Genomic DNA, 12953 nt, shown 5'->3' with positions numbered 1-12953 from the left:
TTTAAATGAGAATATCATCAAAGCAGAAATTCAAGGAAATTTCACAGCATGGAAAGTAAGAGGAAAACCGTTTTTCCCTACTTAAAACACTTCTGACACCAAATGTGTAGGTTTTTTTTCCCCACCAAGCAATTCTGACACTAACTATTTAGAGTTAGTGCAGACCCCATGAGCTAAGGACTCAATCCCACAAGACTTCCCCCCACTTCAGCCACCAATCACAAGTCATAGGTCTTCAGGTTACCCACCCTCCTGTCGGATTTGGTTACAAATTGGAGGTTCCTACAACTCTCTCCTCAGGTTTAATAGTTTGCTATAATGGCTCACAGAGCTCAGGAAAACTGAGTTTCTCAATATCACCGATGTATTATAAAGCATACAAATAAACACCCAGATGAAGAGGTACATAGTGCAAAGTCTGGATGGGTCCCAAACACAGGAACTTCTGTTCCCATGGAGTTTGGGGGGCACCACCCTCTCAGCTTCACCAAATAAGGAGCTCTCCAAACCCCTTCATTTAGGGTTTTTATGGAGGTTCCATTATGTAGACATGATTAATTAAATAATTGGCCAAAGGTGATTAACTCAATTCCTAGTCCTTCTTCCCTCCCCCAACTCCTGACACCCCAGAAGTCAGGGGGTGAAGCTAAAAGTTCCAACCCTCTAATCACATGGTTGCTTCCTCTGGCAACCATCCCCCAACCTTCAAGAGTCACTTCATTAGCCTCTTTTTCGTGGCACCTCAGAGGTGGGAGTCTGCTTCAGGATGAAGCTAAACATCTTCTTTCCCAGCTACTGGCTGCCAGAAACTCATTGAAGTGGACGATGAACACAAACTTCGCACCTTTTATGAGACACGTATGGCCACAGAAGTTGCTGCTGATACTCTGGGTGAAGAATGGAAGGGTTATGTGGTCTAAATCAGTGGTGGCAACGAAAAACAAGGCTTCCCCATGAAGCAGCGTGTCTTGACCCATGGCCGTGTCCACCTGCTGCTGAGTAAGGGGCATTCCTGCTATAGACCAAGGAGGACTGAAGAGAGAAAGCACAAATCTGTTCCGGGTTGCATTGTGGAGGCCAATCTCCGTGTTCTCAACTTGGTCATTGTAAAAAAACGGGAGAAGGATATTCCTGGACTCACTGATACTACTGTGCCTTGTCGCCTGGGGCCCAAAAGAACCAGGAGAATCCGCAAACTTTTCAATCTCTCTAAAGAAGATGATGTCCACCAGTATGTTGTGAGAAAGCCCCTAAACAAAGAAGGTAAGAAACCTAGAACCAAAGCACCTAAGATTCAACGTTTGTTACTCCAGCACAAATGGTGGCATATTGCTTTGAAGCAGCAGCGCACTAAGAAAAATAAGGAAGAGGCTGCAGAATATGCTAAACTTTTGGCCAAGAGAATGAAGGAGGCCAAAGAAAAATGCCAGGAACATATTGCCAAGAGACGGAGGCTATCCTCTCTGACAGCTTCTACCTCTAAGTCTGAGTCCAGCCAAAAATAAGATTTTCTAAGAGTGACAAATAAATGAGACATCAAATCCCCTTTATTGACTTTTCATTGATGACAAAACATAGATAGATGGAGAGAAAACTGAGATAGATAAGGGAATATCGTACATAGCAATATGATGGTGGACAAAGTATGCAAGAGATAGTTGAAAGTGACACCTTCAAGGTGAGAGGCTCAGACCATACTGTAACAGTGGGAGAGATGGTCAGTACAGGGTTTCTTTTGAGATGGGTGGGTGGCTCAGGAAAGGATTCTGAGCATAAGGTACCTACTGCTTTTTCAGCAAGGCGTGGAACAATTTGGGGGAAATAAAAGGACTAGAACTATTAAAAAAAAAAAAAGACTCACTTCATTAACATAAACTCAGGTATGGTTGAAAGGAGGTTGTTATAATTAACAAAAGATTCTCCTCTCACTCTTACCACTCAGGAAATTCCAAGGGTTTTAGAAGCTCTGTGCCAGGAATCAGGGACGAAGACAAAATATATATTTCTTATTATATCACAATTATCACAAAGAGATGCATTTCCAAATTGAAAGGGCCCAGGAAATGCCAGCACAGTAGACTCACACCAAGATATATCACTGTAAAATTTCAGAACACTGGGAACAAAGAGAAAATACTAAGAGTTCCCTGAGGGTAAAATACCAGGATCAGGAATCACAATGGCTTTTGATTTATCAATAGCAATATAGGAAGCTAAAAGACTATGGAGAGTAATGCATTCAAAATAATGATGGAAAGATAATTTCCAAGTTATTATAAATTCAGCCAAATTCTCAAAGGAATATGAAGGTAGAATATTTTTGGTTATGCAAGGTCTAGGAAAATGTGTTTCCCATGCATCATTTCAAAGAAAGCTACTGCGGGATATACTCCACCAAAACAAGAAAGAGGAAGCCTTGGGATATATGAAACAAGGCCTGGTTTCCTTTGGAGAGAAGTTAAGGTAGATCCCAGGATAACAGCTGAGCACTGGATGTAGAGGGAAACCAGGCCATATTGGAGCAGTCAGAAGGATCCAGAAACAATTTCATTTTAAAAGATTAAACTGTTGGAACACTTGTTGCATCTGAATATATTTAGACCAGTAATTCTCAAAGTGAGGTCCAATGACCCTAGGGGTCCTCAAGACCCTGTCAGGAAATTTGCAAGGTCAAACTATATTCACAGGAGTATACAGGAGAGTTTTCCAGAGGCTACTTAACATACAACATACATACAACAGATTGAATGCAGAAGTAGAAATGAGAAGCCATCTGTCTACTAATAAATCCAACATTAAAGAGACTTGAAAACATGTAAAATACCACTCTTTTTATTAAATTTATTTTGTTTTGAAAAATATAGTTATGTTTCATAAAAAATGTTACTTACATTTATATGAAATAGGTTTTTTTTTTTGACTGTTGAAGCATCTTTTTATATGAAAAGAATTACACATGTACTCATACATAAAGTCTTACAGGCTTTGAAAGTAAGTAGAGAAACCTATTTTAGGTATCATTGGTAATGCAAAATATGTAGAGCTGTCTCTATATAGTGGCCTTAAAACACTATCTTAACCTCAAGAGCATTTTGTGCCTACAATGTCACAAATGGTTCTAGTCATATTGCTAACTGACAGAATCTAAAATAGCTTTTCTTTAAGAGAAAAAAAATTCCTTTAATTATCCTTTCCTATAATGGTACTTCTTAGTGATACCATATGAAACTTAATACTATAGAAGTTATTATACAGAAAGACTATCTGCTAATTAACAAATCGAAATTTGAAAAGCACTTGGGCTATCTCCAAATAGATGAATGGTAGATCCATACAATGGCATACTACTCAAGCATAAATATGAACTATTGTTACACATGATAACTCAGAGGATTCTCAAAGACTCACTGAAAGAAGCCAGTCTTAAATGGTTACATACCAAATGATGCCATTATAGGACATTCTTAACAGGCAAAATAACAGTGATGGAGAACATATCCATGGTCGCCAATGGAAAGGGATGAAGGGAGGGTGTGACTACAGAGTGACAATGTGATGGAGTCTTTTGAGATGATGCAACTGTTCTATATCCTGATAATGGTGGAAACCATACATGTCTTTTTTTTTCTTTTACTTTTTTTTAAAATTTTTTTATTGTTATGTTAATCACCATACATTACATCATTAGTTTTTGATGTAGTGTTCTATGATTCATTGTTTGTGCATAACACCCGGTGCTCCACACAGAACGTGCCCTCTTTAATACCCATCATATATGAAATAGATTTATTAATGCTTTTGAATGTATATATAAATATTTTTTCAGTTTTGATTTCTAGTATGGTACATGTCAGTGGATATGACCTACATAAATGAAAACTTTTTGGGATCCTCCATAATATTGAGCGAAAGGGGGTCCTGAGACCAAAAACTCTGAGAACTGCTGATTTACACAGCTAGTGGAGTGTTTGAATTACATTAGTGTTAAGTAGACCTAAGCAAACAACCATAAACTCCAGAGAAAAGAGAAAATCAAACAGAAAAGGAAGGTATCCATAGCATACTGCATGGCTCAGCTGAGAAAAGCATTTACATGTAAACTGAGACTGTCTAATCAAAAGTATGACATAACTATGTTAGGGGCTGGGGGCAGGACCAGGGGGCTAAAAGGAAGGTAGGCAAAAGAGAGCTAACTCTGTATCTCCCACAGTAGAAAGTCAATAGATGATAACATAGTAAATTGGGGATTTTAAATTTTGATTTGAGAGGTGGAAGATGATATAGTATGCTGATTTTCAACTGAAGAAGGGGACATAAGAGAATCAAAAGAGTGGGAATGCTGAGGCAGGGTAGGTGTGATCTGAGGACTAAACCACTGTTTGAGAACCACTAATATTTATAGGAAGCAGTGAAGGTAGAGTCAAGAGAATGGTTTGTGGTCCTGCTTCGCCACTTACTCACCTAACCACGTCACTTGGTCTCAATTTCCTGTTAAATTAGAGGGCTGCCCTTAACAGTCACTAAGATTACAATTAAGTCTAAAAATTACTGTATGTTCGCTTTTTTTTCCCACGTTCACGTGGCCGAAGGGTCGTACTGCGGGTCTTCTTGCAGAGGCGGCAGCTCCAGAGCGGAGTACCAACTGCGGCGGTCGGCGTCATGGCAGGGCAGGCGTTTAGAAAGTTTCTTCCCCTCTTTGACCGAGTTTTAGTTGAAAGGAGCGCAGCTGAAACTGTAACCAAAGGAGGTATTATGCTTCCAGAAAAATCTCAAGGAAAAGTGTTGCAAGCAACAGTAGTAGCTGTTGGATCGGGCTCTAAAGGAAAGGGTGGAGAGATTCAACCAGTTAGTGTGAAAGTTGGAGATAAAGTTCTTCTCCCAGAATATGGAGGCACCAAAGTAGTTCTAGATGACAAGGATTATTTCTTATTTAGAGATGGTGACATTCTCGGAAAGTATGTGGACTGAAATCATTATTAAAATGGCATGAAGTGAAGCTGCCCATTCCAGTGAAGTTGTGAAATCTTTCATCATGTAAATAATTTTCATGTCTCTCTTTTATAATAAACTAATGGTATCCAAACTAAAAAAAAAAAAAAATTACTGTATGTTCTACCAATAATATTCTGAACAGCAAAGGCAGGTCACTCAGATTGATCTAGACAAGGAAACTTTTTTTTTAAAGATTTTATTTATTTGACAGAGAGAGGGATAGCCAGAGCAGGAACACAAGCAAGGAGAGTTGGAGAGGGAGAAGCAGGCTTCCCACGGAGCAGGGAGCCCGATGCGGGGCTCCATCCCGTCATGACCTGAGCCGAAGGCAGACGCTTAATCACTGAGCCACCCAGGCGCCCCGACAAGGAAACTCTTATCTTTAAGATAGCAATAAAAACATTTTAGAGAAGAAAATAATATTTGATTTGGGCTTTGAGATTTATAAATTAAATAATCCATAATTCTATTCATTGAATAAAATTAGCGTTCTGGATACAGTTCCATCACATGCAAATGCCATGGTGTTTTTATCTAGGCTCCTTGTCAACAGCTTCTCTGCTTCGTAAATTCTATTTAAGATGATGTTTTCTCTTCCTGATCTCTACGTGGCTAGAAAAAAGGAATTATGCTTAAGTAATAAGTGATGATACTCATCTCTTACTCTTTCTTATGTTCATTTCTATGGTTTCTATTGCAATTATGTTTCTTTACAGAGGATGGCTAAAAATGTACCTGCAGCAAGAGCTTGTAAATGCAAGGTAAATGCTTGATTAGCTGCAATTAGGGGCTCAAATCAAAATACCAGGTGACAGTTTGCACTCTTCACCAGAGTATTAACAGAGGTGAGAGGGGGCATACTTTTTTTTTCTTTTTTTAAAAGTAACCAAATGAAGAAAAGTCATCAATAATGCTCACTTAAAGAAAACCACCTTTAATAGATTGTATCATTAATAGTGTCTTCCAGGGGGCACCTGGGTGGCTCAGCTGGTCAAGTGTCTGACTCTTGATTTCAGCTCAGGTCAGGATCTCAGGGTTGTGAGATCAAGCCTGTGTCGGGCTCCACACTCAGCACAGAATCTGCTTGGGATTGTCTCTCTCCTTCTCCCTCTGCCCCTTCCCCTGCTCACATGCGTGTGAGTGTGCGTGTGCTCTTTCTCTCTAAATAAGTAAATAAATAAATAAATAAAATAAAAATAGTGTTTTCCAATCCTTTTTCTTGGCAGATCTAGTAAACAGAGTGGTCCAGAGACAGATTTCAAAGGCACATTTGAAAAGTGCACACACACTGTCACATACAGGAAAGTTTGTACATGCCATAGCTGGTCTATGGAGGAACCATGGCCCCTGCCAGAGAGGATGCCCAGAACAGAGAGGAAGAGGAAGAAATTCCCTGGCTTCCTCCTTTCTTTTCCTTTCTGGTTCCCAGTAGTGCCAAACCCAGCCAGAAGCCAGTGGACATGAAGTTCTGGAAAGTGCAGTGGGCAAGCCCCTGTCAATCAGAGAAGGGACAGGGTGAGGCATAAACAAGAGCCACATCAGCACAGTCCACCCCTTTTGCTACTCAGCGTTCATTCCCATTTTCCCACCCATACTTAACTCTCTAAAACAATTTCATGCTTCTACCTAACAAAACTGCAGTGTAAGCGCCTGGCATTAAGCTTTTGATTGCTGAGGCATCCATTTCAAAAAACATCCATCTTGAATAAACATTTTGCCAGTTGTATGGTACAGCTACTAGCAAAACAACCAGATAAGGAATCAAGCCACCACTACCCATGAAGTTTCCTCTTTCAGAAAGCCCTGGGTAACCTAGACAATTGACCACTCGAATGACCCCACTTCTCCCTTCCCATGCCCTAATTCCCACTCTTAAGCTTTAAATTAGCCAATGAGGAATGAACCCATGAAACCCCAGATACCCCACCCTTGGACCCTAATAAAGGCAGAGCCCTAGGTCCTTTCTCTCTCTCCCTTTACCCCCTCTCTCCCTTTACCCTTGACCTCACTATATGGCCCTCCAGCATGTTGTGTATCCTCCAGGACTTGTGAGTAATAAATCTTGTTCCTCAAATTTCTCTGATAATTTCTTGCTGAAATACATCCAAAATCATAATAAAAATCACAGGGGTTAATCCAGCCACCACATTGGCCCTGCTAAGAGTAATACAGGTCTGGACAAGTGCCTCAGGCATTCCTTGCCAATAGCATCACTATGAATAGGCTGAGACCAACACAATAAAATGTCAGGCAGAAGATGTATCCTACAAATGAAGATGCTCTCACCCTCTCCCCATCAAGGGGAAACACGATTCCATTTACCACGTTGTCCATATCAAGTCTAGGATCTCCAAGGGATATGCAGCACCAACGGGTCTGAGTGTGACTCCTCATAACCTGGTTGCCACGTAATTAAATTATAAAGTTAAGTGCTGCCAAAACTCTTTATGCAAAATGATAGGGAAAGGAAGGAGGTGTTGAAATCACTCATTAAAATATACATAATATAGCAGCCTTAGTTCTCAACTTCATAACTGATCACAAGGCCATAATTGATATTTATCATATCCTTCTCCCTCTACCTATTCCATGTTACTCTTGACTTCATTCAGAATCTTGGCTGCTTGGAATTCTTTACCTAGTGAGGGGACACCAACCTTCATTCCTAATGGGCTTTAGTCCTTCATCATGCTACCTTTTGGGGTTGCTATTAACCCTTTCCCCCATACTGACTTTTCCTATTGAACATGCAAGTATTAAGAAGCATCCCAATGAGGGGAGCCTGGGTGGCTCAGTTGGTTAAGTTTCCAACCCTTAACTCAGCTCAGGTCTCAGTCTCATGGTTGTGGGTTCAAGTCCTGTGTTGGGCTCTATACTGGGCATGGAGCTTACTTAAAAAAAAAAGAAGAAGAAGAAGCATCCCAATGAATCACAATTCCAGACATAGTCTTATCTGTTTCCACTGTGTAGAAATACCTTCACATCAATGGAACCATTGTTGTGTATCCTAGTGGAAACATTCTACTCTTGGGTACTAAGACTTCTAGATGAGAAGAGCTAAGTTTACAGAAATGAGAAGCCAAACTCTTGCAAGTGTGTTATTAGTTGTGAGAAGCTCCTCCCAACCAGTGTGCTCTTGCCATGAAAGAAAATGCAACATGTATTAACAGTTGGTTCAAATCATAGCCCATAAAACAACACTCCAATTTGGTAAGGTGCTGTCTTCCAGCTGGTACCATAATTGAGTCTTCAGCAGACCATTCCAACATTTTGTTTAAGACCAGCTGCTTCTGGATTTGGGGACACATGATAAGACTAGTTGAATCTCTTGCTGCTTATACTTATGATAAAATGTGTTCCTTGATTGGAAGCAATGTTGTATGGAATACCTTGATGGTGAATAGGAATGCCATAAATCCATGGGCAAGGGTGCTGGCAGAAGCTAATGGACAGAGAGTAATAATTCATATTCAGAAAGCAATCAGTGAGGACAAATTGGTTCCTACTTAATGATGGGAGGGCTCCAATGTAACCGACCTACCATCAGGTGGGGCTGGCTGGTCCCTCAAGGGAATGATGCCATATGAAGGGCTCAGCACTGCTGTTGGCATATTGTGTGCTCAACAGTAGCAACAGCCAGATTAATCTTAGTGTGAAAATGCCCATGTTGTTAAGCTGAGGTATGGCCTGCATTTCTGATGTCATGGCCACTTTATTCATGAACCCCTGAGTGAGCAACAGGGCGGTTGAAAAAAGAGAATTCACTTATATCAACAGGATAGTTATCTCATCCACTTCATTGTTGTGAGACTCCCCTAACATGGAGGCCTTTTGGTCAGTATTTACATTGGGTACAAATATCTTTATACTCTCTGCCTCTCCTAAATCAGATTCCCCAGAATAGAGCCTGAGACAGAGGTTCATATATATGTGATTTATTTTTCAAGCACTCTCAGGAGAATCTGATAAGGGAATGAGGGAGGCAAAGTAGGGAAGGGAAAAGAAATAAGAATGGGGTTTCGGGTGAAGTCCAGCTTCATTCTGATCCCACAGGGAGGTCTGAAGGATAAACTGTACCACAGAATGTGTCCCACCTTGAGCCAAGTGCTTCTGCATCTCCACCTCGGTCAGTCATTGACTATGGACTGCCAAGAGAGAGAAGCAGCATAATTCCCAGGCACCTCTGGTTAAGATAACCTCAGTTGGGGGCACCCGGGTGGCTCAGTTGTTAAGCGTCTGCCTTCATCTCAGGTCATGATCCCGGGGTTCTGGGATCAAGCCCCACATCAGGCTCCCTGCTCCGCAGGAAGCCTGCTTCTCCCTCTCCCACTTCTCCTGCTTGTGTTCCCTTTCTTGCTGTCTCTCTCTGTCAAATAAATAAATCTTAAAAAAAAAAAAAGATAACCTCAGTTGTTCAGGGATAATCCTCCTGAGAAAACTGCAAGTATGAGGCATTGCCTGAGCATCCACTCAGCTCAGAGATAGGCATACAAATTAAGCATTAAAAGGATCCCATTTCAGGGCACCTGGCTAGCTCAGTCGGTAGAGCATGTGACTCTTGATCTCAGGGTTGTGACTTTGAACCCCACACTGGGCATGGAGCCTACTTAAAAAAAAAAAAAAAGGATCCCATATCTAGTAGTCTTTATTCCCTTGTATAGATCCAGATTTCTATCTGGCATCATTTTCCTCCTGCCTGAAGGACATCCTTTAATATCTCCTATTGTGTGTGATGTCATAGGGATTAATTCTTTCAGCCTTTGTTAAGTCTAACAACATCTTTCACCTTATTTCACCTTCATTTTTGAAAGATATACTTATTAGGTATAGAATTCTAGTTTGCCAGGACTTTTTTTTTTCTTTTAGTGCTTTAAAGATATTGCTCTATTATCTTCTCACTTGCATTGTTTCCAACAAGAAATCTGAAGTCATCCTTACTCTTGTTCCTCCATTCATAGCATGTCTTTTTTCTCTGGCTATTTTTAAAATTCTCTCTTTATCACTGGTTTTAATCAATTTGATTATGATGGGCCTCTATGTTGTTTTCTTCACACTTCTTATGCTTGAGTACTTGTGAAGTTTCATATACATATATATGTGTATATATATGTATGTATTTATTTATTTATAGTTTCCATCAAGTTTGGGAAATTTTCTTTTTTTTCCTTTTTTTTTAGATTTCATTTATTTATTTGACAGAGAGAGAGAGAACACAAGCAGGGGGAGTGGCAGAGGGAGAGAGAGAAGCAGGCCCCCCCACCGAGCAGGGAACTTGACATGGGGCTCCATCCCAGGACCCTAGGATTATGACCTGAGCCGAAGGCAGATGCTTAACCCACTGAGCCACCCAGGCACCCATCTCAGGTTCTTTCCTTATGTGCATTCACTGACCTGTATTCTGCGGAATACTTGAGAGCACTCTACAGGTCTCTGGGTTTCTCTCCGTGTGCAGTTCTCTCAGCCCATCCCAAGAACTCCAGCTTTCTTATTCTCCTCCAGACTCTCAGCTCCTCCTCAACTAATGGAGTCTGCTGGGCTCTGCCTGGGTTCCCTTCCTGCACCAAGGCATGGAAACTCTCTCAAGGTGGGGCTCACCTTGTTTATGGTCAGAGATCACTAGTCCTTTGTTGCCTGATATTGAGTGTCTTGAAAATCCCTGTTTTACATGTTTTGCTTTTTGGCTGTCCAGGGGGGAGGGTACATCCAATTCCTGTTACTCCATCTTGAGCTGAATTGGAAGTCCTCTCTATTGTTATTTTTATTAGCTCCTTACATTATCCAACATTGATTTATTCTTTTCCTAACCTTCTGCGTAGAATGTTTAATTCATATAATGTCACTCTTACTGATAATGATATTCTTTTTCATCACAGCTTTAACCAGAAATCATAAATTTGGCCATACAGGGTTTTTCTTATTGGTGCTTTCATTTTCTCTATACAGAAATTTTTTAAATCCCCAAATGATGTGAGTATTTATTGTTGGATCATTATACAATTGTTTTTTCTAACATTAACTAGCATTTCTAATATTATTCTAACATAACTAACATTTCTAACAATTTCTAACATTAACTAACTTGTAGTTTTCCCACATTATGATTAAAGGCTGTGAGGAAGCATACCCCATAGTAGTTAGCAGCCGCGTTCTTGAGTCAGAAAGCTGAGATTTAAATCCCTGCTCTGTCTTTCCTGGCTATATGACCTTGGGCAGAGTATTTAACCTAAGGCTCAATTTTTTCATTTGTAAAATTGAGATAATAATCATACCTATTTCAGGTGTTTGTCCTGAGTTAAATTAAAGTAATACATGTAAATCCTTTAGCACATAGTAAGTATTCAACAAATCTTAGTTAAAATTTCTACTTGGGAAACTTATAGGGAATTTTTGTGGTCAATTTTTGCTGTTCAGTTGGCACTTGCAAGAAATGAAAAAGGGTATTCTCTCTAGGTATAAAGTTCAATACAGCAGCACACGCTCTTGATCCCAGCTCCATATCGCCTTGAGTTCCCTCTGAGTTTGCCTGCAGCTGCAAGGGACAATGTGCTGACAGTCCCCTCAAAAACATATACAACTCTTCTTCTCTGCTTGAAGGTGGCCAGCAATGTTTGGGACTTAAAACCCTTGGAGACAATTCTCAACCAGTGAAGGAGAGGGGAAAATAGATAAATACCCCAGCTTTGCTGTCCCTATAGAGGTCATATCTAAGATACATTCTACATGTTCCTCAAAGAATCTCCCAGAGGAACTGAGCTTTGGTTACCCACAGGTGAAACCTGCCCATTATGCATTGTAGACGGGGCTTTCCTCCATCCTGGATCACTGTCCCTGCTCTTTTTCTTGTGCTTCCTGAGATTACCTCCTAAATAAACTATCCGCACAAGACCTCACCTCAGAATCTGTTTTCTGGAGGAACACAGACTAACACAGATATACATGTATTAGATTATCCTAGTAATTGTACAGTTTACATCCACTAAGCAGTGGTTCTTAAATCTCATTTCATATTATAATCAACTGGAGATAAATACATCAAAATTTCTAGGCATTGTCAAATAAAAAACAAATCCAGATTTAGTAAGGAGAGACTATTGGAAAGGATTAATGCAAAGCAGGTGAGAGGGATTGCTGCTGCAAGGAGAAGCTCCGAACATAAGATCTCGAAGTTTAGACAAGAAGAGTTTTTCTTTTATAAAGAAGAGTAAACAAGACTAGAAGGAACTAGGTGTGAGGAAGCGGGATGAAAGAGTGACCTAATGGAAGCGTAGATCAGAGAATGTTTTCCCCTGAGCAGGAATTCTCTGCCTTTAGTGCCCGCGGTTCTTGGTCACTCCACTTCAAAGAAAGAAGAGGTAGACCAGAAGAGTGGTGAGCAGCAGAGCAAAGTTTACTGAGTGATAGTACAAAACTCCCGGAGGGGGAGTGGGGCCCGAATGGGTTGCCCCCAGAGTTTCTAAACTTAGGGGGTTTTATGAGCTCTTTTGTGGAACTATCTTAAGCAATCAAGGTGTACTGAATTGGGCTAATCAGGGTTTTGGTCACATATCTACCTATTAGGTTAATGTCATCATGCTGATGGGTTTTTTTGCTGACATCTGGGAGCTTATGTCTTAACTGCCCCTTGCCCGTGATAGTGACAAATGCTTTGTGGGTTATTGCCTTATTTTAGGATGTTTTGCAGAAGTCAGTTCTGCAAAGGCTGCAAAACAGAATGCTAGTGCGCTCCTGTCTAAGCTGCGAAACAGGATGTTAGTGCTGTTTTATCTTAGCTGTCCTGACTCCATATTTTCTTGTTGGGGACCCTGGCCCTGACTACCTAACTATCCAACTAACTCCTAACAAGGAGAGATTGTTAAAGAGGAGTTATGTGTTGGTTCAGGCTGGGGGTGGGTCAAAGCTCGGGGACTTGGGAGAAGGGGAGAATCTTAACCAAAGTTTGGTTAACAAGAATTTTTTTCTGA

General features: G+C 40.6%; 1 protein-coding gene and 1 pseudogene across 1 annotated transcript; both read left to right on the top strand.

The window, feature by feature from the left end:
• The first annotated feature begins 766 nt into the window (after window positions 1–766).
• Window positions 767–1505, top strand: LOC141371425 (small ribosomal subunit protein eS6-like; annotated as a pseudogene).
• A 3051-nt stretch (window positions 1506–4556) lies between these two features.
• LOC112823244 (10 kDa heat shock protein, mitochondrial) lies at window positions 4557–5092 on the top strand. The gene has a single exon (XM_025870865.2). The coding sequence runs from the start codon at window positions 4660–4662 to the stop codon at window positions 4966–4968; it is 309 nt and encodes a 102-aa protein (XP_025726650.1). The 5' UTR covers window positions 4557–4659; the 3' UTR covers window positions 4969–5092.
• Window positions 5093–12953: the final 7861 nt, after the last annotated feature.

This window comes from Callorhinus ursinus, unplaced genomic scaffold, assembly GCF_003265705.2.
Source record: "Callorhinus ursinus isolate GAN/ISIS: 27379988/994484 unplaced genomic scaffold, GSC_fseal_2.0 scaffold1, whole genome shotgun sequence".
NCBI lineage: Eukaryota > Metazoa > Chordata > Mammalia > Carnivora > Otariidae > Callorhinus > Callorhinus ursinus.
This window is presented reverse-complemented; position numbering and strand designations above follow the sequence as displayed.

Excerpts from the sequence above, each read along its gene's own strand:
- LOC112823244 (XM_025870865.2), top strand. The coding sequence starts at position 4,660 with ATGGCAGGGCAGGCGTTTAGAAAGTTTCTTCCCCTCTTTGACCGAGTT.